Raw genomic sequence first — 27696 nt, forward strand, 5'->3', positions numbered from 1 at the left:
GGGAAGGGACTTGGACCTCGCGCGCCCCGGAACCCGCTTCCCGCCTCACTCCGTGGGGATCCAGTTGGTAGAAGATTAAGATTTTATTTTATTTCGTGAAACATTCATTTGTAAGGGAATCTTCGGTGAAGGCATCCTGAGTGTGTAGGGGAGGGCGGCTGGAGAGGGAGGCCGGCAAAACGGACCTCACTCCCCTCCCCCGGGGCCTGCTCTCCCCGCCTTCCCCCAACTCGGCCGGGCCTCCTGGCCTCCCTCCCGCAGCCTCCCAGCCAATCATTCTTCCAGGCCCGGGCCCAAGTCCCAACTTGCCCAAGAGCTGAGCCTCCATGGGGAGAGGCTGGGGTGGGAGAAGAGTCAGGTGACCCAAAGGGTGGGGAGGGCAGAGGCTGAGACCCAGCAGCCCCGCCCCCGAGTCACCAGCCAACTCAGACTCGGGGCCGTGCACCACCAATGCAACCTCCCAAGGAAGCCTGGGGTGCTTGAGGGGAAGGGAGGAAGCGTCCAAGAGAAGCTGCAGGGAAGGGTGGGGTCTTTTCCGGCCCCTGCATTAGGGGAGGGGTGCCAAGGTAAACACCGATTGGCGAGGAGGGCGCGCGTCAATGCTGTTCTTCTCCTAAACCCTAGGAAGGCTCAGGGTACAGCAGGACAGGGGCTCATAGCCTCCTCAACTGGCTGCAGAGACTCCGCCATTGAGTCACCTCTTCTGGGTCCGAAAGTGTCGGAAGAGCCACTGGACAATGAAGGGCCACAGGAGGAAGAAGAGCAGCATGGGACCCGAGAGCCTGAGGGGCCAAGGCCGGGCACTGGGCTGGGGCCTCTGCTGCCAAGAGGGAGCGAGTCAGGGGCAGCCCAGGCCAGCACAGACTGGGCCCTCCTTAGTAACCTGCTTCCGGAACTCGGGGGGTGGGGGGGAGCTTCCGCCTCCCGCAGATTGTGAGGACTGGGCCAGAGAAGACCCTCCTCCCAAATCTGCACCACTAGAAGGGAAGGGATCCTGGGGCTCCTTGTGTCCCTGAGGATTGAGCTCCAACTGCCTCCCACATCCTCCTCCCAGGGCAATCCCAGGTGCCAAGAAGGCTGGAGGGGCTGTCTAGTGGACAGACTGGCTTATAGGCTGTCTCCTCTGGGCCACAAAGCAATGACCCTGTTGGTATGGTTGGAAGACCCCATATTGTAAATGATGGGCCACATATTTCAAATGAGGACCTTCGGTGCTCAGATTTTAGTTTCTAAATATCATTTTCTGTTAAAAGGAGCCAGGGCACCTTGGAGAAGTGATTGATTCCAGGTGTGGAGAAGGGAAGGTAGAGGTGAATGTGGGACATCTTGTACCAGAAAGCAAGGAAGCTTTTAAAGATTAATGAGGTCATGTTATGAGAACATAGGACCCAGCTTGAAAGGGTGTCCACTGACCCAAGTTGTGACAATCTGAGCATCAAAAAGAATGATGGTTGCAGTTGATTGAAATACTGAATCTTTACAATCCATGAGTCCATAATGATACTCAAAAAAAGAGAAAGTTGGAAATTTGTCACTATCGAGGTGATTGTTAAGTCAACTCCTTGCTTTAAAAATAGATAAAGAAAAAGAATTAAGCATTTGTTCTGTCTTTCCATAAGGCACTGTATTTCAGGGAGATCCTACATGATCAGGGAAACTGGACAGAAAAATGACAGCTAATAAATGTTAAAGGAATAATAGAATTTAAAGTTACCTTTTTTTTTTTTTTGCAACCACCAAATAAATTATTGATCCAGGCATGGATTATCTATCAACTGTTAGAAAAAACCATGTGGCAAATGGGGTTGACGGAGAACTGGACATTCCCTGGCTGCGAGAGGAAAACGTGACTTTCCAATGGGGGCATCAGACTGTTACTCATTCATCCATGCGAGTGGTCCACATTAGAATCATTAATGGTGGGACCTCCAGATATGTGTCCCCTAATGTGAAGAACATCACCTCTGATGTAATCTGGTCATGTAAACTAGCCATGAGGGTGTAATCAGAGAAACCCAAAAAGTGGAACATTTTACACGACCACTGGCCAGTCTCACCAGCAAGTCAGTAGCGAGGAAAAGGGACTAGTCTAGACTAAAAGACTCTTAAAGGACAGAGGGACCAGATGCAGCAGGTGCTCCTGGACTGGGCAGACAGCGGCTGGAAAAGGCAATTTCAGGACAACTGGGGAGAATCGATTTTGGATTGGATATTTGATGATATGAAGGAATTATTGTGTGATAAAATGTTGTGGTTTGGGCTAGGTAGTAGAATGTTCTTATTTTTAGTGATGCAAACCCAAGTGTTTCAGGGTAGAAATCTAAAATTTTCAGCATATAAAATTAGTAAAAGGTAAACAAAATAAATAAAGCCCTGGGGGGTGGGTGTTGAAAGGCTAGCCACCATGGAGCTGAGGAAATTCCTGCCACCCTGGCTGACACCCGCTGTGCAGGGGAGATCGGGGATCCCCACATCCAGCACTCAGCCCTCTCCTGCCCCCACCACCCCAAGCTTCTCAAGAGCAGACCCACCCAGAGTTAATGGTGGCCAGCTTTCGAGGGAGAAAGACCTGGGGCCACTCTCAGCTCTATTACTTACTGTTAATAATAATAAAAACAACAATGAACCCCATTCGAGAAGGCTTTCCTGTGTGTTGGCACTGGGCAAGCACCTACATGAACTGTCCCATCTAATTCTCACTGCAGCTCTGTGAGACTCTTCCAGGCTGTGTGCCCCTAGGTAAATTACTCAACCTCTCAGAGCCTTAGTTTCCTCATCTGTAAAAGGGAAATGAAAAGAACTATTTCATTGGGTTCTTGTGTAGGTTAAATGAGATAATCCAAGTAACGTTTGGCACACAGCTGGGGCTCCAGAAGCGGCAGCTGTTATGTATTTTGCAGAAACAGAGGTGTAAGCGGGGAGCAGATCTAGGAGTCAAGGAGGGGGGATGCAAGCGCTGAATTGTTTAGGGGCAAGCCCTAAATCTGAGAACAGAAGTCCTGACGGACAGGGCAACAGGGACCCCCCAGCCTCAGTGCAAAGAGCACACACATCCTGGCCCTTCCAAACTGCTGGAATTAGTCCTCAAGCTCAGTCTCTCTTGAGGCAGAGGGAGTTTACAGCAGGAAAGGAGGGCCCTTCCCTCTCTCCTTTCCAGGATGGAAGCGCCTCAGACCCTTGACCTCTCTGCTTGCAACCTGAGCGACACCATCCTTGAGAAGGCAGAGATGTGGGCAGGTAGAGAGTTAGGGACAAAGACAGAAGTGGCTGGATGAGGAGCCCAGAATAGAGACCCTCAGAGTTCTGCCCCCATCTTGCCCCGGGCCTCAGCGGGGCTTACCTGCTTGCGGGGACCAGACACGCTCTCCAGGCTCTGCAGTCTCCCTTGGACATCCCGCATGCTCTCCTGCAGGGCCCGAACTGTCCCCACCAGCCATGCGTCCAATTCCTGGGGCCCCAGCAGGTTGCCATCCAACCCGTCTGCAGACAACAGATACACAGGGAAGGGGACTCAGGAGGCGATTCAGCTAGGGACAGGGTGGTGGCAGGCTGGGGCAGGTCCAGGGAAGAGTAAGAGGACAGCATAGTCCCAATACCAAGTGTGACTCTTGTAAACTCCACCCATGGGGCTGAGTCACAGGGCTGCCAGGGGTTTGAATCCCAGCACTGCCACTTAGCTGTGTGACTCTGGGCAAGTCAGTCACTTCTCTGAACTCTCATTTTGTCATCTGAAAACTAGGGGAAGATGTCATCTCCCTCACAGGGCTGCTTGCTCAGAGGAATAAAGGAGAGAATATTTATGAAAGTGCCCCTTATGGGACATGGCACAGTGGAAGTTCTAGAAAGGGATAGGAGAGAACTCGTTGTTCTTTGAGAGTCCCAAATGGGAGGCCTGGAGAAAGGATGACTCCCAAGGCCATGCGCCTGTAGGTGAGAGAGTTGGGCTAGGGTTCCCACCCCAGCTGCCCCTCCTCAGTGCTAGCCAAGGGTACAGACTCCTGGTGGCCCTCAGGGAGAGGAGGCCAGGAAGGGACTTTGCTCATCCAGGCTGGTGTCTGGCAACCCTTCCTGGGCACAGGCTGCTCTCTCCAGTGCCCAGTGGTGGACTTTCACCTCTGCCCCAAGTGGGCAGCCAGCGGAAGGCTTGGGGCACCAGAAAGACAGGGAAGGCAGAAGGGGGTGAGGGTCTGGCAGGGGCTCACCTTTCTCTGGGGGGGGCACAGGGCTGTTTCTGCTGTCAGGCTCTCCTCCAAGGGCACCCCTCTGCTCTTCCCAAACCTGCTGAGACAAGCCACAAGGTCCAAGGGGGGCTGTTGGAGCAGCCAGGGCTCAGGGAGGCAGGAAGGGTGGAATGGGGGGGGGGGGGTCTCACCAGCTCAGGCTCCAGCTGTTCCAGGGAATCAGAGAAAACCTCGGAATCCAGGTCCCTGGGTGGCTGCGACTCTGGGGAGGAGGTAGGTAGGGTTAGTGACAAGAGGGAGGCTATGGAAGGAAGGGAGGGGTGTGCAACTAGGCAGAGGCACCTATTCAGGGGACACTAGAGATATTTCCACAGGAAGCAGATGGGTCCCAGAAGTTAGGCCCTAGAAGCCTAGGAGTCCCAGAAGCTTCCCTGTGGCCTTTGGGAGCAGAGGAGGTCTCAGTGTCTGTGGGCATGAGGTGTGATGGGCAAAGCATGGCATCCAGCCTTCTTCCCGCTACCCCGCCTGGAGGAACCCCCAACCCTGGCTGCCTGGGTTTGGCCCTCTGCCCGTCCTGCTCAGACACTGACCTGGGCCTGGGGGTGCTGGTTCCTTGGGGAGGCAGGGAGGCGCTAGGGCAGCCCCAGCGTCTCCATTCAGTACCTGGTCTTTCCAGCCTGCGGAGACATGGCACGCAGACGTGGGGTGGGAAGAAACTGGCAACCCCTAGTGAGATCAGGCCCCTGTTCCCCATTAGCTAGGACTCTGCCTGAGACCTACCCCTCAGGGGCCATGGTTGGGGGACTTACAGAGACATCACCTGGAGCCCTCTGCCCCCAGGCCCCCTCCCACTGATCAGCCCCCTCAGCTTGGACCTAAAACAGTTTAGCAATTGCAGAGGAGCTCCCAACCTGGGGGCCTGACCTGTGACCCTTCTCAGGAAGGTTTCCGGGGGCCTCGGCATGTCAGGGATCACCTCGTACAGGGGCTCGAAGTAACCAAACATGTCCTCTGCCACCTCACCCAGAGGCACTGTGTCGATCACCTGTAGGGGAGGGGGTCTATTGAGGAGCAGCTGGCCCCTCCCACCTCTGCCCTCCTATCCTCCCTGAGCTGGGCCCCCTCCACCCTGTTCCTGCCTTCATACCCCTCCACCTTGTACCCAGTCAGGGTTGGGGGGACAGCATGACGGTGGTAATTCCCACGGAGATGTCAGCTTGCAGGAAACATAATGGGGGTCAGCACAGGAAGAGTGGGGGCAGGCCACCTGGCTGGGAGTTTGGGGACAGAGAGGAGCCCACAGCCTCTCCCTACCTTCTGTGCCACCAGCTTCATCTCAGTGATGTAGGCGGACATGGCCTCCTCTCTGCTCATCTTGCCCAGGCTGTTCCAGGCGTCCCTGGGGGACAGAGGGCTGTGAGAATCTGGTTGACAGCTGAGGCATGTTTGCCCGGCCGGTGGGAGCTCACCACTTGTATCGTCCAATGGGGTCCCAGAACCCAGGCCGGGGGACCAGGCAAGGCCCCATGGTAGCCTGCTTGTAGTAGCTGTAGAATCGTAGCATCTCTTCGTAGGAGGGGCGGTAAGAGCCTGGGCAAAGGATTAAGAAGTGGAGGGCAGAGCATCAACCCCAGCTCCAAGAGGATGGAGGTGGGGGGAGAACCACCCTTGCAGAAGGCAGAGTTGTTGAGGGGTCCACCCGAGGCAGCTGGACAGGGGCAGGAGGCAGAGGGGACTCCCAGGGAAGCCCAGGCAGGGACTTGTCTGCAAAAACTTCAGAGATCAGCACCTCCTGGGAAGCAGACCTCAGTGTCTTGACCCCCAAAACGCGAGTCCCTGTGCCCTCACCATTCTTAGGCAGGTTCTGAATGACGCTGACTGCGGCTTGGAACTGTTTCTGGCAGTCCGGTTCTGGGCTTTCATTCTCGGTACCCATACTCAGCTGCACAGAGCCCTGGGGTCCTACTTTTGAGCGATTCTGCAAGAACAAGTCTTTGTGTGAGCAGGCCTCCAGCTCACACCTCCGTAAGCCACTGATCCATTTTCTAGAGGGGCAAACTAAGCTCTTTAGAGGCCCAATGAGATACCTCGGGAAGTCAGGTCAGAAACTGCGGCTGAGGAGACTCCTTCCTACCCCAGTGTGGCTGAGCCAGGGTGGATGAAGAGGACCTCGGCGGGTGGGTGGAGTGGCAGGTGGCAAGGGTCGCAGTCCCACTTAGATGCACCTCTCCAACTCCTAGACAGGCGAACGGGCAAGCCGAGAAGTCAGGGAGGGGCGAACAGTCTCCCAGCCTGGCACCCCGCACCCTGGCCCGGCCGCCCGGCCCCCTGGCACTCACCCCTCGGAGTCCTCTGCTGGGACACCTGAGTCCTCTTTCGCCACTAGCCGGAGGCTTCCGACTGACCTCCGGGCCCAATCTGGCCGGGATGGGGACGCGGGGCGAGGGGGAAAATTTAAGCCAATGAGAGAGCCCGTTTCAGATTCAGTTTATATGTCCCAACCACTCAGAGCGGCCCTTTCAAGATTATGCAAATAGTTTAGCTGTGCGTTTCCCAGTTGGGAGGGGCGATTCCGTGGGTCGACCCCCCAACCCCGGACCGCCAGGACCGGGCGGAGGCGCCCCCTGGTGGACGTAGTCAAAAGACGCGTAGTCCTCGCGCCCCCTGGTGGAAACCCGCGTCTATCAGCTGAACCCGGGTCCCACTGATCCGAGCGCCTCAAGGCAGTTCTTCAGACACTTACCAGGCTCTGGGATTAAAAAAAAAAGAAAAAGGGAGTCATAACTGGGGTTAAGAGCTCTGGAGGAAGTGCATTGGAGCTGAGTTTTGGGACACTTAAGTGTAAGCTAGGAGAAGAATGAGGAAGGTAATTACTGTAGGAAGGAATCGCAGAATCAAAAGTTCAGAGGCGAAGACTTGACCCTCAGCAAGAATGTCCAGAGAGGGGTGGGGACCCAAACCAGTATGCGAAATCTCTGGGTCGGGATATCTGAGAATGGGATAGAGCCTGGGGCAAGTAGGTGGCAAACCTAGGTCCTGAAAAACTAAGCTTTGAGATGCCACGCTCTTGGCTGCCGCCGAGTGGCGGTGTGCGCCCAGCTCTCCGCCCCCGACCCAGGCACTTGCTGTGAACAACGCAGACGGGGTGCGGGGGTGGGGGGCACACGCAAACGTTGGTCTCCCGTTCATCCCACCCTTCACGCACAAATACGCAGGTGGTTTCATATATAGTACATGAACACATGACACGCTCATCAGAACCCGCACTCGACGCTCACCCACTGGTTGATGTCATGGACATCTACGAAGCGTGCAGCGGCCTTCCTGGGACGACTGGGCGCCTGCTGGGGTGCCAACCCGTCCAAGCCTCGAACCCTAGAATCGGGGTTCTGCTGGGGACTCTATACTTAGCACCACCCCATCTTCTCCAGACCAGTCAGCTTCAAGACTTCTACCACTGAGGGGACGGCAACTGGCCGGGCGCGGAGAGGGTTAATCATATGACGTCACAGCCAGAGCCTTCCTACCTTCCTATCCCCCTACCCGCTCCCCTACCTCTGCAGTTCGGGCTGCCCTGCTGCCCCGCTCAGCTCCCGGGGTTCGATCGGTTTTCCAGGCCCGAAGACCCTTGGCCTAGGACGAGCCGCCCCGCAGACCCAGTCCCCTGTCTGGCTCCCTTCCGAGGCCTTCCAGAGGCACGGGGAAGGGGAGGGTGGAGAGGGGTCCTGCGTCCGCACTGAGTCAGGGTCCAGGAAAAGAAGAGGGTGACTGTGCCAGAGGGCAGCCCTCGTCCCCTCCGGTGCTCCCATCCTTCCGCCTCATGGGGGCTGCGGACATCGATGGGCTGGGATCCGAGGATCGCTCGGAGAAGGGGGAGGCGGACTCCTGAGAAGAGGACGAATGCCGAGACTCGGGGTCGGGGGTCGGCCGGCCCCCTCCCCACGCCTCAGGGAGGGCACAGGTCCGGGCCTGGGGTCACCGGCCTCCTCCCCTCCACCGCTCTCGCACTCACGGCGCTGTCCTCGGCCCCGCCCCCTCCCTCCCCGCCCCTCCTTCCCTGAACCTTGTCCCTCCCTCTCTCCCTCCTCCCGACACCTCCTCTTCCCGACTCCCTCCCGGCGCCGCTAAGTTTCTTCGCTCGGGATCGCGCGCAGAGCTGGGGCCGGGCCCGAGCGGCGCCCCCGCTGCCCTGTCCCCGCGCGCAGACCCCGGGCCCGGCCCCGGCCCCACCGAGCCATGCTGTGCGGCCGCTGGAGGAGCAGCCGCCGCCGGCCCGAGGAGCCCCCGGTGCCGGCCCAGGTCGCAGCGCCGGTCGCGCTCCCGTCCCCGCCAGCGCCCCCGGACGGCGGCACCAAGAGACCCGGACTGCGGGCGCTGAAGAAGATGGGTCAGTGATGGGCAGGGGCCGTTCCGGGGGCGTGGGGAGGTGCGGACAGTCTCCAGAGGCGCAGCCTGGTAGGGCGGGGTGTCCCCGCGAGCTGTTCGTGGGCTTCCCAGGCTGGATGGGGGTGTGGGGAGTATGGCGACAGATGGAATGCCAGCACCGGTCCAGCTGAGGGTCGCATCTGGGGTCACCAGAGATTCCCGGCCGAGCGAGGTGCCCAGGATGGCCGTTGTTTCCCACCGGGGGGAGGCGCCCGCGGGGCGTGCTAGAGCGGGAGTTTGGGCGAGGGGTGTGAATTAGGGTCCCTAAGGACCCGGAGAGCGGAGGGGAAGAGACAGGCTGGGGGTGCCCCTCACCCGCCTCCCCAACACCATGTGCCTTCTAGGGTCTGTAGATGCCTCAGAACAGCCTGGGTGTGAGGGTTGTGGCAGAGGCTGGCCTCTCAGGCCAGGCCTCCAACCCTGAAGCCCCTTTAGGGCCACAAAGCACTGGTAGAACTGGTCTAACTGGTGAGAACACTACCCTTGAAGTCAGAAAGCCAGAGTTTCCATCTCAGATTTGAGGGAGGTCACTGGGGGGAAGGAATGTAGCTGTGGCTCATTAAGCATCTCCCTGAGACATCTCCCAGAGACAGGCCAGCCCTGGGAGGTTCCGCATATGGTGTCATTCAGTCTTCTTCACCTTCCTGAGAGGCAGGTGGGATAATCCCCATTTCACAGATGAGGAAACTGACTCAGAGAAGTCAAGGAATTTGTCTATGAGCACACAGCTAGTAAAGGGCAGAGTGTGGTTGGCATGCAGGCTGTGCTCCATCTCAGACCCTGGCCAAGTGGGACTGACTGGGTGGTTGAGGGGCTTGAATGAATGAGAGGATGTGTCTGTGAGAATGTTTTATGAAATGTAAAGTGCCGTGAGACTGCAGTGCTGTACTGGAGCTGCTGCTGGTAGAAAGTTAAGATGGAGACGTGGGGGTGGGGCTCAGGGACAGACAGGCAGGGCTGCCCGGGAGACCTGTGTGAATCTTGGGGCAGAATTCAGAGGTCTTGATTACCACGCTTCTCTTTGCCTCTGCCCCCACACCCTGTTCTTACTTCTACCTCCTCTCACTCATTTGACCTGAAATTACTGAGCACTATATTCTGAGCACCTAGCCTGGCACTCTCCTCACAGGAATGTAAGACATGATCTCTGTCCTACCCTCCACCAATCATGCATGCATTCAACAAACATTTGAGTACCTATGCTCTGCCCTGGGGATTCAGCAACGAACAAGACGGACACAGTCCTGGCCCTTACAGAGCTGAAGCACCAGCAAGGAGGGCAGACAAGGAAGCAGAGAAACTGGACTGTGAAGGGAGAGAGCAAGGGAGATGACAGGAGCCAGCGAGGACCCCGGCTGCACCCCAGAGCCAGGGGTGGGAGGAGACTGGAGTGAGGCCAAAGGGGAGAGGCAGGTGGGGCCAAACCCTCCAGGCCCCTCCTGGTGAAGTTGTGGACTTTCTCTGGAGGGCAGCAGGGACCCTGCAAAGGCCCCAGGCACAGGAGGCAGGCAGGAGGTGGGCAGAGTAGGGGCAGGTTGGACCAAGGCAGGGGTGCAACAGGGAGAGTGTAGGAGGGAGGCCGAGGAGCCAGTTCAGCAGGCTGTGATGGGAGCAGACTGGGGCAGTATAGCCAAGATGGATTCCAGAACCACCTGGGAGGTAGACTGGGCTGGACTCTGCGGTCGGCGGGATCCAAAAGGCGTCTCTGGTGGGTGGCCGTGTCATTCTCTGGGCAGTGGTGTTTGGGGAGAGGAGGAAGGCTGTGGGAGTTGAGGTGTCCCAGAGAGAGCCAAGGGCTGGTGTTGGACCAGAGAAGCCACCCCGGGAGTCACCCGCCACAGGGGTTACGCATTCCTTGGGAGGGCTGAGGGGATGCGCCGGCGCACCTGTCCGCCTCGTCGTTGCGCACACGTTTGCTGAGCCCCGTATGTGTGCCAGGGTGCCGTGCCAGGGTCTGGGGCTACGGAAATGAATAACACAGCACTTTGCCCTTGGGGAGCACACAGTTTAGTAGCAGGTGACACTTGTAGACAAATAATTACAGCTGAGCCCAGGCTGAGTAAGGCCGCACGGCTGCTCCACGCATCCCATCACAGTGACACTATTGGGAACTATGTGGGTGTCATAATGTCATCTGGGCCACCATCATGCTGAGTGAGTGACTGCCAAGAGAAGAATGCCCCTTCCCCAGGCTGCTCTGCGTCCAGAAACAGGGTGGAGAGGCAACCCAGGTGTCCTGAGGCCCAGCCCCTCAGGCTATCAAGGCCAAGGCCTAGGCCTACCACCCAGGTAGCTGCCCCTCCTGTGTCCTATCACTGCCATGGCCACACCCCTTAGGCTAACAGAGAACAGATTTGATTTCAGTTCAGATCAAGAGACAAGGCAGGGAGTGGCTCAGAGGTCAAAGGCTCAGAGGGGCCCAAGGAAAAGAAAGGGCCTCTAGGGCCATACTGGGGGGAACAGGGGAAACTGCAGCACCCCCGTGTGTGGAGTCATTTGTGGAGCCGGGGGTCCTGCTCCTCTCCTGCCTCTGCCCCCAGGAGGCCAGGGAATGGTTGAGTGAGGGGAGGAGACCGCGGGCACCTGCGGTAGGCCAGGTGGGATCCTGTGTAATCCTGGGCCACCCCTGAGGGTGGTGCTGCACTGTCCTCACATTACAGATGACAGACTCCAGGCCGAGGGTGTGAAGTCCCCAGCTGCAGCGTCTGCTGCCCTGAGAGCCTCATTTTCAGTGATGGCTCTTTATTGCTGGGATTAATGGACACTACGACCCCCTCTATGACACTGTGCAAGCGCTATTCATGTGTTAGCCGTTTAACGCTCACAGTCATATGAGGCGGGTGGCACCATCAGCCTCATTTTGCAAGTGAGGAAACTGAGGTTCCAAGACGTTCAGTAACACTGAGGATTCCAAGCTGGGAAATAGCTGAGAGAGGATTTGCACCCAGGCCGACTGGGCCAGAGTCCAGGCTCATAACACAATGAATGAACCAGGGATTTATGTCTGGGAGGGGCCTGCTACTCCCCTCCCCCATTGGTGGCCCTGCTAGCTTCCAGGGGTGTCCTCACAGAGTTGCCAAAAAAAATACAGGATGCCTAGTTAAATGTGAATTCCAGATAAACAATGAATAATTTGAGACATACTCATATACTAAAATATATTGGTTGTTTATCTGAAATTTGAATTTAACTGGGCATCCTGAATTTTATCAGGCACTCCTGTCTCCCCAGAGCCCCTGTCCTTGCCTGTGCCCCTGGGGCTCCACCCTGCCCCTAAGCCTCCCAGTGAGCAGAGCACTGAGTAGGCAGAATCCCGCTCCCTGGCCTGCATGCGCCACCAAGTGCCACAGGCCTAGAGGGCTCTCGGGGCTCCCCGGATGGCCTGCCCAGGATGTCTCCTGCAGGGTGAGTGGAGCTCGCAGGTGGGGGTCTTCAGAGCAGCCCCCCGCCTGGCAGGTGCCTGGCCTAGGGGGTGAGGAGGCCTGGGTAGCCCTCCTGGTTAAGCAGGGGCATGCCAGGCAGGACTAGGGGGCTGGCTCTGTCATGCTTTGTGGGCCTCCCCTCACCTCTCCTCCTTCAAGGGCTCTGGGGAGCCCCCCTACCACCCCTGCTGCGACCTCTGCCCCCAAACAGGTTTCATGCCCATTCTGGCCTTGCCGAGGAGGGGGCTGTCACCTCATCTCACTGTGTCCAGCCCCGGGCCAGGGGAAACACCGCCTGCTTTCCTGACTTTGTTGATTCTCCAAGGAATGTTATGGACTTTGGCGCTGAGCTCCTCTGGGCTCCAGCCTTGGGTGTGGCAACCAGCTGGGGCAAGGGGGACACGCTCCGTACCTGAGGTGCCGGGGCTGCCTGCTGGCTAGAGGATTCGGGTGGGAAGGTGTTTGAGACCCCTTGCCGTTCGTTGTGTGTCCCCTCCCAGAGCCTCATGGCCCCAGCCACCAGGAAAAGCTGCTCTTTCTCCCCTCCCCCGTTGGCATGAAGCTGTCGCTGCCGCTGTTGCCTGCATGTCTCGCATTCCTGCTGGAGCCCCGCGTGCCCGTCCTGATGTGTGCTGGCTCTCTCTCTCTCTCTCTCTCTCTCTCTCACACACACACACACACACGCACACACCAGCACACACATCCTATGTGCACACACCACCCTACACACACCCTCACTGGAGACCTACCACTCCTTACACACCCTGCCCTCTGCATATTATCCCTCCATCTACACGCCCTGTGACCACATAGCACCTCTCACCCCTCCCTCACCCCCTCACCGGCCTGCTCTGGCCTCTGCCCACCCCTACGCAGCCCCTGCTGTGGGTCCATCCCTGCCCTGGGCCATCCACACTGCTTTCAGCATACACGGTTTGCCCTCGCTGAGCTTCAGTGGCCCATCTGTGAAAACGGTAGGATTTGGGGTCAGAGATGGATGTGGTCTTCCCCACGGCCCCTTACAGCTTTGCCATTGAGACAGTTTCCTGCCCCCAGCCTTGGCCACTGAGACAGAACTACTCAGGCCCCAGGCCACACAGCCCAAACCGCCCAGGCTGAAGGTGGTAGGTGGGGACCTGTGGGCCTGCCTGTTCCTCACCACCTCCTGGCCCTCCCTGGGGGCTGAGATGAGCAGTCGGCTCAGGGAAGGTGTCTGAGCCCAGCTGGCCGGGAGAGAGGCCCAGCTGGAGGCCAGGGGACCAAGGAGGACAGATGTAGTGGAATATTCTTCCCTCCCAGGGCACTGCCTCGGTTTCCCCCTTTATGATCATTTATTTAGTGCCTGCTGTGGGCCAGGCCCTAAACTGAGTGCCTATGTGCTTAGCTCATTCAAGCTACACACAGCCCTTTGGGGTCAGGTCCCCCAACTCTCAATGCATCCCAGCTCTGCCACTTACCGACCGGGTAACCCTGGAGAAGTCATCTGCTCTGTGCCTCTTTAAGAGCTTTATTGAGAATTAATTCACATACCATACAATTCACCCATTTAAAATGTACAGTGGTTTCTGGCATCATACATTACTAAATTTCTTTAATTGTGGTAAAATAGGTATAACATAAAATTAGCCATTTCAACTATTTTTACGTGGCTAATTCACTGGCATTAATTACATTCACAATGTTGTGCGTTCACAAGGTCGTGCTATCTGTCTCCAGAACTTTTCATCACCCTAAAGAGAAACTCTGTAACCATTAAACAGTAATTCTCCATTCTTCCCTCCTCCAGCCTCTGGTAACCTCTAATCTACTTCCTGTCTCTGATTTTTTTTTAATTGAGATCTAAGTGACATATAATCTGTTTCTAAGAATTTGACTATTCTAGGTTCCTAACATGAATGGAATCCTACAATACTTGTCATTTGGGGTCTGGCTTATTTCACTTAGCATAATGTTGTCAGAGTGCATCCATGTTGTGGCATAGATCCGATTTCACTCCTTTTTATGGCTGAATAATATTCTGTTGTATGTGTATATACCACGTTTTGCTTATCTATTCATTTGTTGATGGCACTTAGGTTGTTCCCACCTTTTGGCTGTTGTTCATCCTCATTTTTACTGCTATTCCTTCATGATTGCTTCCCCACCCTCTCAGTCGATGTGGCCATGGCACTGGCCCAGCCTGCTCCAGGCTCAAGGCAGAGAGGATAGATCGAGAACCTGGAAACCTCAGGCAGGCAGCTTGTGCACCTGCTCTGAGCAGGTAGGAATGAGGTCAAGGAAACATCTGTGGGTTTGGGCCTGGCAGGACCTATAGGTGTTCACTGGGGGCTGGCAGAGAGCCAGGCCCCTCTCGGCATCCCTGCCCAGGGCCTGGGCCCTCCTCTTGACCTCACCCCTTACCTGTGTTGGTCCTGCCTTTCCTGTCTGACATCTCAGTCCCCTCACCACCCCAGGGTTCAGAAGCTCAAGCAATGTGGAAATAGAGGTACCCCTGCCCCGGGACTCAGCCCCTGGCCCAGCCCGGCTCTGCACCCTCGTTCTGTTTGGCTTTTCCATTGGGAGTGTGGCTGGGGGACAGCGTAGTCCAAGGGGCGGTGTGACCCAGGGGCCAGTGTCGGTTGAGTGGGCATACTGGAATGTCACCCCTTCACTCCAACAGGCTCCTAGGGGTGAGGGCCAGGTGCAGGTATCCTCTCAACTTGGGACTCTGCCCCAGTGGGGGGCCAGTCAGGAGTTCAGGCTGCCAGTCTCAATGTCCTGTTTGCAGAAGATTCTGGACAAAGCAGGCCCTCAGTGACTCACCTCCATTTCCGGCCTTAGTCATTCACCAGCCCCCCTCCTTCCCACCCTCTCAACTGTGGGCTTGGCATCAGACAGCTGGCTGGGTTAGGGGAGGTGGCCCCAGCTGCAGAGCCTGGTTGTCATGGGAACGAGGGGTCCCCTTTCCCACAGCTAAGGAGGTGGAGGAGGGGTGGGCTCAGTCGTGGTGGCACTGCAGGATCCCCTGACTGTCCTGCCCCCCACCCCATTGTTTCTTAGGACGGGAGAATCCAGAGGTTGCCTGGATGTGGGGACGGGGGCTGAGGGGCTGGCGAGTCTCTCAGCCTAGTGTGTGCCACATTCCAGCTCTTTGTCCGCCTCCCCTTCCTGGCTAGGGGGTACCAAGTGGCACTGGCCCTTCCAGAGGGCCGCAGTCTAAACCCCAAGAGACCCCTTGGAGCCTTTAGGGCCACGCGCTGGCCCCAAGGGGACCATAGCCTCCTAAGGATTTGTGTTTCTCCTTCTGCCCCTGAGACCCTGATTCTCAGTCGCGGTCACCCTCAAAGTCACAAGGGAGGTTTCTACACCTGCAGACACCCAAGCCCCGAGCTACGCCTGCTGGACAAGAGTCTCTGGGCGTGGGGCTTGCAGCCTCTCCCAGGTGATTCTGATGCACAGCCAGGGCTGAGAAACCTTGACCCGCAAGGCCTCTGCCCTGAACCTGGGCCAGATGGGGCAGGGCTGCGGGTAGAATGCACTTAGTCCCCCAGATGTCTGTCCATCTGCCTCTCCTTCCAGAAAACACTGGCTGCAAGCCTGGCTCTGGGATGAGCACTGAGGTGAGGATATTAGACCTCATCCCTGCCTTCAGGTTTACTAAAGACCCCTGCAATTACAATTTAGATACGGTGTTTGTTTGTTTTAATCCAAGTAAAATGTGCTGGTGGTGGTCAGGAAGGGACAACTCCCATTTGAGGACAAATCAAGGAAGGCTTCCTGGAGGAGATGGTGTTTGAGCTGCTTCTTGAAGGAATCTGGTGTGAGGAAGGGAAGGGAGATGTTACAAAGGCTCCAAGAGAGAGTGAGAGAGGAAGGCCTAGGGATTTAGACTTGATTCCTTAGGTCAGCATTTGTAATTGGTCAAGCAGGGGTCTTGGGGCCACAAAGCCTGAAGCCAAACCTGGTACTGGGGACTTTTTTAAATAAAGGGAGGAAGAAGGACCCACTGTCCTGTTTCCTTTGGCCCACACAATGGTGTTTGGGGTTTTTTTGGTTTCAGTTTGATTTTGTTGCCAACATTGAAGAATCTGGAGGCTTCACATACAAATCCAAATTCCGGTTCTCTGGAAACTCTGGGCCATCATCCACCCCTGGCTACCCCCTTTCTTCCAAAGGGCGTGGACCCTACAGTTTGCCTGGTTTCCACCCTCCTATTGTCCCCTGGCTCATAAACCTTTGGTTCTGACCCCTGCTGAGGGGAACCCAAGCAGGGTGTGTCATCACTAGGATGAACAGTGTCGTGACCAAATGTCAGCTTTTGCAGCAGGTACTACTGTGGTCTCCACTTTATGAATAGAGAACATGAGGCTTAGAGCAGTCACAGGTTAGTGCCACCAAGGCCACGTAACTGGGAAGTGACAGAGTTGGGACTTGACTCCCCAGACCCCAGAATTTAAATTCTGCTGTTTCCACAAATATTTGCAAACTGTCTATCTGATAATGGGCTAATATCCAAAATATATAAAGAACTCCTACAATTCAATAGCAAAAAACCACAATCTGATTAAAAAATGGGCAGAAGATCTGAATAGACATTTTTCCAAAGAAGAGATACAGATGGCCAGCAGGTACATGAAGAGATGCTCTCCATCATTCATCATCAGGGAAATGCAAATCAAAACCAAAATGAGATATCATCTCATACCTCAGAATGGCAATTATCAAAAAGACTAGAAATAGCAAGCGTTGGCAAGAATGTGGAGAAAAGGGAACTCTTGTGCGCTGTTGGTGGGAATGTAAATTGATGCAGTCACTATGGAAAACAGTATGGAGGCTCCTCAAAAAATTAAAAATAGAACTACCATATGATCCAGCAATTCCACTTCTGGTATTTATCTGAAGAAATGAAAACGCTAACTTGAAAAGATATATGCACCTCCATGTTCACTGCAGCATTATTTACAATAGCGAAGATATGAAAACAACTTAAGTGTCCATCGATGGATGAATGGATAAAGAAGATGCGGTAGAAATATACAGTAGAATACTACTCAGCCATACAAAAAGATACAATCTTGCCATTTGAACAACATGCATGGACCTGGAAGGCATGAAGGCATTATGCTGAGTGAAAATAAGTCAGACAGAGAAAGATAAATACCATGTGGTCTCTCTTATATGTGGAATCTAAAAATACATAAATACATTGTTAAAAACCAAGCTCATAGATACAGAGAACAGATTAGTGGTTGCAAGAGGCGGGGGGTGGGGAGTAGGAGAAGTGGGTGAATGGTTTGTGGTTTTTTAGTTTAAATAAATTGAATGAAAATAAATAAATAAATTCTGCTCTTTCCTACCTCGCCCTACCCAGGGTGGTGGTAGAGAGGGGAGCGGGAGGAAGACAGAAGCAGGAACAGAGGGGTTCAGTGTGGTGGCCAAGGGCGATGGTGCGGCAGCCTGACCCCCAGGGCTGAAACCTGCGTCCACCACTCCCTAGCCATGGAATTCTGGCACGTTCCTGAAACTTCTCTGTGCCTGTGTTCTCGTGAGTTAATTCACGAGCAGGGGCTGGCGTGCAGTGCGTACTCCGTGAGCACTGTGTCTTACTAAGGAAGGCAAACACTGTGACCAGAGCACACACGCAGGCTGGGCGGTTGCATGGGTCTGTGACAGTGGCTGGCAGGGGGGAGTGCCAAATGAGACAGGAGACTGTGCTTTCAGCTGGGCCCCCCCAGGGCACAAGAAGGGCACCTGCAGATCAGCCTCAGGCTGGCCAGGCAGGGCTGGTCCTGGAGTCCTGGGCCTGTGACCCTGGAACCCGAGTGGCCTTGGCTGTCCTCCCTTGTCTTTGGGAAAGCAGAGGCGAGGAGCTTGGGTTGCAGCAAGAGAGATTTAGGTTAGATAGCAGGACTGCGTTCTTGATGGTCAGGGTTTCACATCAAGAGGAAAGGCTGCTGGTGGCAGATTCTGGGCGTGAAGGCTGGCGTCTGTGACGGAGAGAGTGGCAGACAGGGTGACCTTTAGCAAGGCCTGAGTCCAGGCTCTGCCTGAGGGCCACCAGAGGCGGCTGCTTTGGGGGCGGCCTGCATGAGGCATACCAAGCACAGGCGTGGGGTTGAAAAGCCTCAAGTCAGACTCGGTACTGGGGGCATGTTACAGTAAGGACAGAAAGCGAGGCCTGCGAGGATCTGGAGAAGCTCGGGGAGGGAGGCCGCAGCTCCCAGCTCAGAGGAGCGGGGCGGGGGAGCATCCGGGCGAGGCCGACCCCGCCGTCCCTTGGCTTCCCACCCCCGCAGGCCTGACGGAGGACGAGGACGTGCGCGCCATGCTGCGGGGCTCCCGGTTCCGCAAGATCCGCTCGCGCACGTGGCACAAGGAGCGCCTGTACCGGCTGCAGGAGGACGGCCTGAGCGTGTGGTTCCAGCGGCGCATCCCGCGCGCGCCGTCGCAGCACATCTGTGAGTCAGAGTCGGCCGGGCGCGGGGCGGGCTGGGGACAGTGCCCGAGCCCGGCCCGCCGCCCTGACCGGGCCGTGCGTGTCGCGTCCCTTCCCGCAGTCTTCCTGCAGCACATCGAGGCCGTCCGCGAGGGCCACCAGTCGGAGGGCCTGCGGCGCTTCGGGGGCGCCTTCGCGCCGGCGCGCTGCCTCACCATCGCCTTCAGAGGCCGCCGCAAGAACCTGGACCTGGCGGCGCCCACGGCCGAGGAGGCGCAGCGCTGGGTGCGCGGCCTGGCCAAGCTGCGCGCGCGCCTCGACGCCATGACCCAGCGCGAGCGCCTCGACCAATATCCTGCCCAGGGTGGGGCGGAGGGGGCCCCAGGCGGGAGGGAGGGCTGGCCCTGCCCCTGGAGGACCCCAGGCCAAGGGGAGGCATGACACCATCCTTACGGGGTCCATAGTCTGAGACAGTGCCTTTTGTCATCAGAACTGAGGCTGGTGATCCCATGGAGGACACGCTGCTGCTGGGCTCGGGGTGCCCACAGGCTGAGGGGAAAGTACAGCCCCTAACCCGGGAGCCCCCAGAGCCAGGGGGTGGTGCCGAACCTGTCAGTTACCTGTCAGTTCCCGGTCAGCTGGGGGCGGGGCCCAGCCCGTCGCTGGTATTTCCTGAGCGCTCACACCTGGATCCACACCTATCTGCACCGGGCAGACTCCGACCAGGACAGTAAGATGAGCTTCAAGGAGATCAAGAGCCTGCTCAGAATGGTCAACGTGGACATGAATGACATGTATGCCTACCGCCTCTTCAAGGTGGGCGCGGGCCACCGCTCTGACCTCTGCCCTCCCCCGCCATCTGAGTCATCAGCTTGCCTCCCCCCAGCTTTTGTGGAGAGAGTGGCCTCTCCCTGCAGAAAGGCGACATCTGGGCCCAGTTACCCTTTTACCCTCCGCTAGGCCCCTGGGCCAGGATGGGAGTGCCAACCCAGAACTTCTCTCCTCACCTGCAGGCACAGCCCAAGGGTAGGGAGGACTCGGGCCTCCCCACCCCTCCAAAGTAGGCAGTGAAGCTGTTGTTTTCATTTGTCTGAGTCTGGAGGGCACCCTTTGCACAGGTGACCGTGCGTGGCTTGCACATGGGAGCCCAGGCAGGAGTCGGCTCACAGGCACAGGTGCACACCCTCCTCCACACATGACCATGTACCCCCCACGTGTGGGAGCACAGACAGGAGCACACGGGGGTGGGCTCTGCAGCCGTGGCCCAGTCGGAGCACATCGCAGACGCCTGTGTGGATGTTGACTGTGTGGCCAGCCTGTGACACTGAAAGACAGGAGAGCCGTGGCACCTGAGCACCTGAGCCGACAGCTCCATGTGGGCTGCTCCACATGGATCCTCAGTTATCTGCTGCCCACTGGCCCTGAGTGGGGACGTGGGAATGTGAAGATGGTAATGTATACACATGAGGGGGATTATGGCACAGGGGCTCAGTCCTGCCCCAGGGTTACTGTTTTCCCCCAACATCTTGATTCTTGGGGTAGGTCTTAGTATAGAAGGACAGGCAGGGAACCTTAGAGTCCATCCTTAGACTCCCAGCCCTGCAATTTACCGGCTGTGTGAGCTTGAGTGAGACCCGGAGCCTCGCTAGCTCTCGGTTTCTCTACTGTGAAATGGGGGACATCCACCCTCCCAGCCATGGTAGATGACAAGTGTGTCAGTGCAGGCCAGCTTTCCCAAGGATCCCCCTCCTCTGAGTTGCTGCCCCCTGCTCTCTAGGAGTGTGACCACTCCAACAACGAGCGGCTGGAGGGGACTGAGATCGAGGAGTTTCTGCGGCGGCTGCTGAAACGTCCGGAGTTGGAGGAGATCTTCTATAAGTACTCGGGCGAGGACCATGTGCTGAGTGCCCCTGAGCTGCGGGAGTTCCTGGAGGACCAGGGCGAGGATGGCGCCACGCTAGCCCACGCTCAGCACCTCATCCAGACCTATGAGCTCAATGAGACAGGTGCGGTCTGACAGACGGGGCTGGGGTCAATGCCCTGTCTTGGCATCTGGGCTCTGCTATTACTGACTGCGGGTGCCATCTTGGGCAGGTTACCTCTCTTCTTCGAGACTCAGCTGCCACATCTCTAGAATGGGATAGTAACATACCTTCCTCACAGGGTTTGGTTGAAGATTAATTGACATAACTTTTACAGAGTCCAGTCAGTAGACAGGTGCTCGTTATTACTCAGTTGAGTGAGCTTTGGGGGCATTTAGGGCTGGACACCGGGGTCCCTCGTTAGGCCTGATGCTTTCTTCTGCCCATCCCTGCAGCCAAGCAGCATGAACTGATGACACTGGATGGCTTCATGATGTACCTGCTGTCACCCAACGGGGCTGCCCTGGACCCAGCCCACATGTGTGTGTTCCAGGACATGGACCAGCCCCTTGCCCACTACTTCATCTCCTCCTCCCACAACACCTACCTGACCGACTCTCAGATCGGGGGGCCCAGCAGCACCGAGGCCTATGTTAGGTACTGTAGTGGGGGAGGGTGGGGTGAACACATCTGGGAGTCCAGCTTGGAAGGATATGGGGTTCAACTCCCACTGTGGGCTTCCCAGGGCCTACCTGGCTCAGCCTGTCCATTGCCCTGCTCCATGTCACCCACACGACATCTTGCCCATCATTCTGTCTGTCCACAGGGCCTTTGCCCAGGGATGTCGCTGTGTGGAGCTGGACTGCTGGGAGGGGCCTGGAGGGGAGCCCGTCATCTATCACGGCCACACGCTCACCTCCAAGATCCTATTCCGAGATGTGGTCCAGGCTGTGCGTGACCACGCCTTCACAGTGAGCTTCCGGGACCCCCAGCCCCAGCGCCTTCCCAGTGACCCCCGCTGTCCTTAGTCTTCCCAAAAGAAACCCCTGCCCGGAGAGTCTCTCATTCACCAAGTGCTTCAGGGACACTTGGCCAATGGGGTAGAATAAAGCTGAGATGCTCCTGTCTCCCATCCTCATGTTTAGTAACTGTATTAAAATCACAAAATTTCCAGAAGAAAACTTTGGGAGGAGGGAAGGACATTTTAATCATGACTCCCAAAGAGTAGGCCATTAAAGAGAAGCTCACCATGCTGTCTACGTAAACTTGCAATTTCTGTCAAGCTATACAAATCTTACCACCAACAAATGATGGGCTGGACGGAAAAGTTTGCAGCTTAAAAAGACGTGGTCAAAGTCATTAACATATAAAGAGCATTTATGAAAGAAAACCATTCCTACAGCGTCCTCAGCCTCCCAGACAGTCCACCCTTTACCTGCGGCCCCGGTTCTGACCTCTGCCCTCCACATACACACTGGCCCCAATGTGTGTCCCACATCCCATCGACTCAGTCCCCCCAGGGTGGGTTCTACAGAGCCCTGCCTTTGCCTGCCTGTCCTGAAGGGGTTGGGGGCCAGGTGGAGCAGGGGTCCTGGTGGGGGGGAGGGGAGAGTGGCTCCGAGCTGCTGTCCCTCCCCCCAACAGCTGTCCCCATACCCTGTCATCCTGTCCCTTGAGAACCACTGTGGGCTGGAGCAGCAGGCTGCCATGGCCCGCCACCTCCGCACCATCCTGGGGGACATGCTGGTGACACAGGCACTGGACTCCCAGAACCCTGAAGAGCTGCCATCCCCAGAGGTGATGCTCCCAGACCCCCTGCCTGGGTGGGGGAAGGGTCTGACTGAGGTCTTCCATCCACCCCCGCTCATGCCACCTCCCTAGTTCAGGACCCCTCACCTCTCTCTGCCTTAACCTTCCCCTGCTTGTCCGTCCATCTGACATCTGCCACCCATGGTCTTGTCATTCTCCTGCCCTCCATTTTCAACTAGACCCACCTCCACCTTTCACCTGGCATTCAAGGCCTTCCATGACTTGGCTCTGACCTCCCTGCCCACAGGCTCAGCCATCCCCCGCTCTAAGGCCTTGGTTGACACTGTCTTCTCCACCGGGAGTGTCTTTCCCAACTGTCTGCGCTTGCCAGGCGCCACCTCTTAGAATTGTAGCTCCCCTTAAACGACCTCTTCCTGCGCCCTTAAAAACTGCCTCTGCTCTCTGGCTAGAGGTGGTCCTTTCTTCTTTCCTCCCAAACCCCAGAGCGTTTTATCTGCTCCCTCAGGACATTTATCTTTTTCTGCCTCCTTGAGAAAACTTTTTTCCTCATTCCTGTCCCAAATATGCACAGAATGGTGGTTCACCTTTGTGTGTGTGTGGGGGGGTGATGTGATTTTTTTTTTATTAGCATGAAAATAACATATATATGGTAAAAAAAAAAACAAAAAAAACAAACGACGAGCTGTACAAAAGTATATACAATGAAAAATGGGTTTCCCTCTGCTCAGGCTCACCCCTGTCCTATTTCACAAGAAGTAACCATCTTCAATAGTTTCTTGTGTGTCCTTCCAGAATTTTCCCATGCATGTATACCTATGTACATGGCTGTCTTCTCTTTGAAATGCTACACAAAGAAGATCGTGTGATTACATCTTCTACCCTCGCTTCTTTCGTGGGAGATCTGTTTTGAAGAGGGCTCTTCTTTCGATCCTGAGCTGCTTCATTATTTTAATGGCTGCTGTGTTCCGATGTTTGGAGGGACGTCATTAGCCAGTCACCCGTTGGTGGCCTCATAAGTTCTTTCCTGTTTTTTCCTATTAGAAACATTACTCGTCTTTGTGTCTCCTTGCCTGCTCCCCACCCCTGCCAGCCCTGCACACAATGCTAGTTGAATGACTGACCAGTCGACTGACATAGGGGCAAGAGGGCTTAATCCTTCCATATTGGCCTCTACAGCAGCTGAAGGGCCGGGTCCTGGTGAAGGGGAAGAAGCTTCCAGCTGTTCGGAGTGAGGATGGCCGAATTTTATCTGACCGGGAGGAGGAGGAAGAAGAGGAGGAGGAAGAGGAGGAGGTAGAGGCTGCAGAACAGAGGCGGCTGGTGAGTGGGCCTGGGTGGGCCAGCCGGGCTGGGCAGGGGCTTGATACTACTGTGGACCTTGGGGCGGGTGGGGACTGGAAGGAAGGTAGGAGGCCTAGGGGCTGGAGCCCGCGGACCCCTGCTGACGCCCATTTCCCAGGCCAAGCAGATCTCCCCGGAACTGTCAGCCCTGGCTGTGTACTGCTGTGCCACCCGCCTGCGGAACCTGCGCCCTGCCCCCACCCTGCCCCAGCCCTGCCAGGTCAGCTCCCTCAGCGAGCGCAAGGCCAAGAAGCTCATCCGAGAGGCAGGTAGGAGCCGGGGCATCGGGCGGACATCCCGGGGCAGGAGGGTAGTGCAGGCCTGCAGGCTCCTGGTGGGCGGGACATCCTGAAGTTGGTCTGGAAAGGAGAATGAGAGGGCTTCAGCAGCAGTAAAGAGGTCAGGAGCCCAGAGAGGGGCTCAGGGGCTGAGTGCCCAGCACGGGCCCAGCACCAGGCCAGGCGTGGCAGGAGGGAGGGCGCAGGCTACTGTCTGCCTTCACCACGCTCACAGCCTGGTGGGGGACCAGACAGAGGCATAATTATGGTGTGGGGTGAGCCATCAGGCTATGATGGGGGCTGGGGAAGTCCCACGGAAGGGTGAGATCGGGGAAGGATTCCTGAGCAGGGAAGACACCTGACAGCAACCAGGGGAAGAGGGGAAGGGATTTCCAGACAGGAGGAGCAGGCTGACAAAAGCCTGGAGGCGAGACCTACAGGAAGGCTTCCGGGAACCACAGCCTGGCTGGAGGAGTGGGTGTGGGAGGAGTGCTGGCAGATGGAGGATGTCAGCCAGGTGTTGGACGCACTGAGTCAGGAATGTGGGGATTTGGGGCTGGGATGCAGTGCCAGGCTGCGGGAAGGGGTCCCTGCCCCTCTCTGGACTTCGGCAACCTACTCGTGAGGTCCCGTGTCCCGCCCCGGCATCCCAGCCCTGGCCCCTCCCCCATGCCCCCGCCCCCATGCCAGCCCCCACCCCTGGGTCAGAGAGAAGAGGAGCTGGGCCAGGGGAGCTAGAGATGGGGGAGTTCAGCCCATGTTCCTAGTTTGTCCCTGGAGTTGGGGGTGGGGAGGTTACAGGCGCTGGCGCTGGGTGAGGGACACACCCGCTGGCCGTCACAGCCCCGCCCTAACTCCGCCCTTCCTAGGGAATAGCTTCGTCAGGCACAATGCCCGCCAGCTGACCCGTGTCTACCCGCTGGGGCTGCGGATGAACTCGGCCAACTACAGCCCCCAGGAGATGTGGAACTCGGGCTGTCAGCTGGGTGAGTTGGGGTGCAGCAGGAGCAGGGATGGGCAGGGTGCCGCTTTCTGGGGTGGCCTCTGGGGAGCGATGGGAGGCCCCAGCAGTGATGAGTGTAAAAGTCTCACACTTTTTATGAAGGCAGAAATTAAAAACCTCCACTCCCATGTGTCCCTCTGACACACGTACACACACACACACCTGGCAGTCCCACTAAGTCAACGCTGACGAGGGTGGATTCTGGAGGGACGTTGAGCTGTGCCAAAGGAGGGGAGTATGGTCCCCTTGGGGGTAGGTATGGAAAACCCAGGCTTCCTTGGGCCCCGGCTCTGGCCCAGGCCTAGGCCCAGCCCCACCCTCTAGCCTGGAGGGATACCAGGAATAAGTACAGGTGACAGTAGGGGCTGGGTCCCCTGGCTGCACCCCTCAAGCCATGGTGGGGGTGGGGCAGCACTCCCCAGACAGTAGGACCCTGGGCCCTCTGTAGAGAGGAACTGAGCCCTGTCCCCACAGGTCTGTCTGTGGGGGAGGCAATGAGGCCCCTGAAACCAAGCAGTGAGGAAAGGGCCAGTAAGAGCCTCTGCCCTGACCCTGCTGTGTCCACAGTGGCCCTGAACTTCCAGACGCCAGGTTATGAGATGGACCTCAATGCTGGGCGCTTCCTCATCAACGGACAGTGTGGCTACGTCCTGAAACCTGCCTGCCTGCGGCAGCCTGACACAACCTTTGACCCTGAGTGTCCTGGACCCCCCAGAACTACGCTCACCATCCAGGTCAGCAGCCTGGACCGAGCCCTACCCTGGGGTCAGAGCTAGTTCTGGAGAGGTCCTGATCTGCAGGGTGCCAGCCTCAAGTGGAGGAAGACAGCAGAGGCCTGGGGACGGCTTGGTGTGAGGGTACTCTGAGTCCCGTGCAGGGAGGGTCAGTGGGAGTGGCCAGGCCAAGGGGCCGCCTACCTGGCAGAGGGGCAGGGCAGGCATGGGCCCTGGAAGGGACCACAGTGAAGCTCCCCTTCGTCCCCCAACAGGTGCTGACTGCACAGCAGCTGCCCAAGCTGAATGCCGAGAAGCCAAACTCCATCGTGGACCCCCTGGTACGCGTGGAGATCCATGGCGTGCCTGCAGACTGTGCTCGAAAGGAGACCAACTACGTGCTCAACAACGGTGGGTGGCCCTGCTAGTGGGAGTGAAGCAGGGCAGACACAGAGAAGGGAGGGAGGTGCAGGCGGGCCTGGGGGCCAGCTGGTCTGACTGCCATGCCTGTGTCCTAGGCTTCAACCCCCGCTGGGGGCAGACCCTGCAGTTCCAGCTGCGGGCTCCGGAGCTGGTGCTGGTCCGGTTCGTGGTAGAAGATTATGACACCACCTCCCCCAATGATTTTGTGGGCCAGTTTACGCTGCCTCTCAACAGCCTGAAGCAAGGTTGGTGGGTTGGGGGGGATGGAAAGGGATGGGGGTCCAGGCCTCCAAGACCCTGTTCACCTGGGCTGCGAATTTCCTTTGAGAGCCTGCCCTGAGCCAGGCCCGAGTGGGGGCCCAGCCCCTAGCGTTGGGATGTGCTCTGCGCCCCACTCGGCCCTGGTCCTGTAGGACGGTGGGCAGAGAACCTGACACATGGCTACTCTCCCCACAGGGTACCGCCACATCCACCTGCTTTCCAAGGATGGGGCCTCACTGTCCCCAGCCACGCTCTTCGTCCATATCCGCATCCAGTGCTCCTGAGGGCCCAAGTGACCCACTCTGGGCAGAGACCCTCTCCTCCTCTGGAGTGGAGGGGCGGTGGGAGTGCCAGCCCCTCCAGCCTGCCCACTTTGCCTGCTCTCCAGACTCTGGTCTCAACTGGGTGAAGGTGGCCTCGGCCCCTCCTGAAAACAGGCGGTTGATCTTTTCCCTGCCATTGCCTCCCGCTCCTGTGGTCCTCGGCCCACCCCTCATCGTGGCTTATGAAGAGCCAGGCCTGTTGCTGCCAGGAGAATTGAGGGGCAGGACACGTGAGCCCTCACAGCAGGGCCATCCCAGCCTCTTTCCCCACAGGAGTCCATCTCCCTTTTCTCCCCCCAGGCATTAGTCATCCCCCAAGGCCCTCCTACCCCCGAGGCTTTTCTGGCCTCCTCCCTCCCGCTCTTGAACCTGAGCTCTTCTTAAAGCAAGAAGCGAGAGCTGAGGCTTGGAGCCCTGAGAAACCTAGGAGGAGGTTTTTAACTTGTGTCAGAGAAGAGCCGTGGAGAGGGCAGGAGAACAAGACTATCTGTTTTAAAAAATAAAGAAGCAAGTTTATTTAACCACTGCCACCCCCAGAGCACCTGTGAAGCCAGGCCACACCCACAGGCCCACGAGGAGGGATGGGGACAGAGGGAGTCTCTTGGGCCTCTTCACCCAGCAGGGCTTGAATTTGTCTAAGACAGCCAGCGGGTGCCGGAGGAGATGCCACAGCCCAAGATAGCTCTGACTTAAAGCTGCTGCCAGTATCAGGACTGTGGGGGCACCAATTCACAAGGCCACCCCACCACCACCAGCACACCACAGACACACACACACACCCCACCACCACCACAGACACACACACACACACACACACACACACGGGCCTTGAATGGGAAGGGGGCAGGTGGGTGGGCTTCTGCCATGGCAGAACTGTTATGGCCCTAAAGGGAGTGGGACAGGACTCTGAGGGACCTCAGACAGACCCCTACCTTCCAGGCTGAGCTGGGTTCAAGGCCCCTGTCTGCTCAGTAGACAAAGCCCAGAGACCTGGGGCTCTCCTTCCACCAGCCAATCAGCCTTTTAGACGCAGACCTGGAAAGCAGCAGGCTGCTCCAGCTGCCTCCAGAGATGCTAGGAGCGTGCAGAGACACTGGATGACAGGATCCAGAGAAAACCTGTCAGAAAGGTGTCTTTCTGGGGTAAAGTGGAGCCCTGGCATTTGGGGTTCCATCAGGCAACCACACTGACACTGAACAGAGCAGAGCTTCATGGCAGCTCCCGGAGGGCGGCCTGGGAGCAGGGCTGAGCTAGGGCTTGAATCAGTCCCCACAGAACC

At 57.1% G+C, this 27696-nt stretch overlaps 2 protein-coding genes and 1 long non-coding RNA gene across 13 annotated transcripts; 1 reads left to right on the forward strand and 2 right to left on the reverse strand.

The window, feature by feature from the left end:
• Nucleotides 1-64: 64 nt before the first annotated feature.
• Nucleotides 65-8209, reverse strand: ACBD4 (acyl-CoA binding domain containing 4). 9 transcript variants are annotated; one of them, XM_070226100.1, is made up of 13 exons: nucleotides 7737-7871; nucleotides 7460-7556; nucleotides 6521-6599; nucleotides 6269-6417; nucleotides 6030-6159; nucleotides 5651-5771; nucleotides 5496-5580; nucleotides 5106-5226; nucleotides 4772-4858; nucleotides 4373-4443; nucleotides 4203-4278; nucleotides 3341-3480; nucleotides 65-817 (listed from the first exon to the last, which is right to left on the reverse strand). In XM_070226100.1, exons 5-13 carry the CDS (start codon nucleotides 6115-6117, stop codon nucleotides 695-697), a joined length of 912 nt encoding a protein of 303 aa, XP_070082201.1. In that variant the 5' UTR covers nucleotides 6118-6159; nucleotides 6269-6417; nucleotides 6521-6599; nucleotides 7460-7556; nucleotides 7737-7871; the 3' UTR covers nucleotides 65-694. The 9 variants fall into 9 exon arrangements, with proteins under 9 accessions (XP_070082201.1, XP_070082198.1, XP_070082197.1 ...); XM_070226097.1 differs by having other exon boundaries at nucleotides 65-820; XM_070226096.1 differs by having other exon boundaries at nucleotides 65-820; nucleotides 6521-6930.
• Nucleotides 8205-26938, forward strand: PLCD3 (phospholipase C delta 3). 3 transcript variants are annotated; one of them, XM_023652376.2, is made up of 15 exons: nucleotides 8205-8568; nucleotides 18304-18465; nucleotides 18565-18793; nucleotides 19130-19259; nucleotides 20221-20449; nucleotides 20761-20962; nucleotides 21132-21276; nucleotides 21950-22102; nucleotides 23252-23395; nucleotides 23535-23685; nucleotides 24564-24680; nucleotides 25265-25431; nucleotides 25686-25821; nucleotides 25929-26078; nucleotides 26290-26938. In XM_023652376.2, the coding sequence occupies exons 1-15, from the start codon at nucleotides 8418-8420 to the stop codon at nucleotides 26376-26378; spliced, it is 2355 nt and encodes a 784-aa protein (XP_023508144.1). In that variant the 5' UTR covers nucleotides 8205-8417; the 3' UTR covers nucleotides 26379-26938. The 3 variants fall into 3 exon arrangements, with proteins under 3 accessions (XP_023508144.1, XP_023508145.1, XP_070082194.1); XM_023652377.2 differs by having other exon boundaries at nucleotides 21983-22102; XM_070226093.1 differs by lacking the exon at nucleotides 8205-8568 and adding an exon at nucleotides 11919-12011.
• LOC138916125 (uncharacterized) lies at nucleotides 13520-19202 on the reverse strand. The gene is made up of 2 exons (XR_011422882.1): nucleotides 19064-19202; nucleotides 13520-17994 (listed from the first exon to the last, which is right to left on the reverse strand). It is a non-coding gene; the product is annotated as an uncharacterized lncRNA (long non-coding RNA).
• Nucleotides 26939-27696: the final 758 nt, after the last annotated feature.

This window comes from Equus caballus, chromosome 11, assembly GCF_041296265.1.
Source record: "Equus caballus isolate H_3958 breed thoroughbred chromosome 11, TB-T2T, whole genome shotgun sequence".
Taxonomy (NCBI): Eukaryota; Metazoa; Chordata; class Mammalia; order Perissodactyla; family Equidae; genus Equus; species Equus caballus.

Bases quoted from the DNA above. Each gene is read 5' to 3' on its own strand.
- ACBD4 (XM_070226095.1), bottom strand. From the start codon at position 6,117: ATGGGTACCGAGAATGAAAGCCCAGAACCGGACTGCCAGAAACAGTTC. The intron at 5,772-6,029 runs GTGAGGGCACAG...TCCTTTGCCCAG, and splicing joins TCAGAACCTGCCTAAGAATG to GCTCTTACCGCCCCTCCTAC. The intron at 4,279-4,372 runs GTGAGACCCCCC...TTGTCTCAGCAG, and splicing joins AACAGCTGGAGCCTGAGCTG to GTTTGGGAAGAGCAGAGGGG.
- PLCD3 (XM_023652376.2), top strand. From the start codon at position 8,418: ATGCTGTGCGGCCGCTGGAGGAGCAGCCGCCGCCGGCCCGAGGAGCCC. The intron at 21,277-21,949 runs GTGAGCTTCCGG...TCCCCCCAACAG, and splicing joins TGCGTGACCACGCCTTCACA to CTGTCCCCATACCCTGTCAT. The intron at 23,686-24,563 runs GTAGGAGCCGGG...CGCCCTTCCTAG, and splicing joins GAAGCTCATCCGAGAGGCAG to GGAATAGCTTCGTCAGGCAC.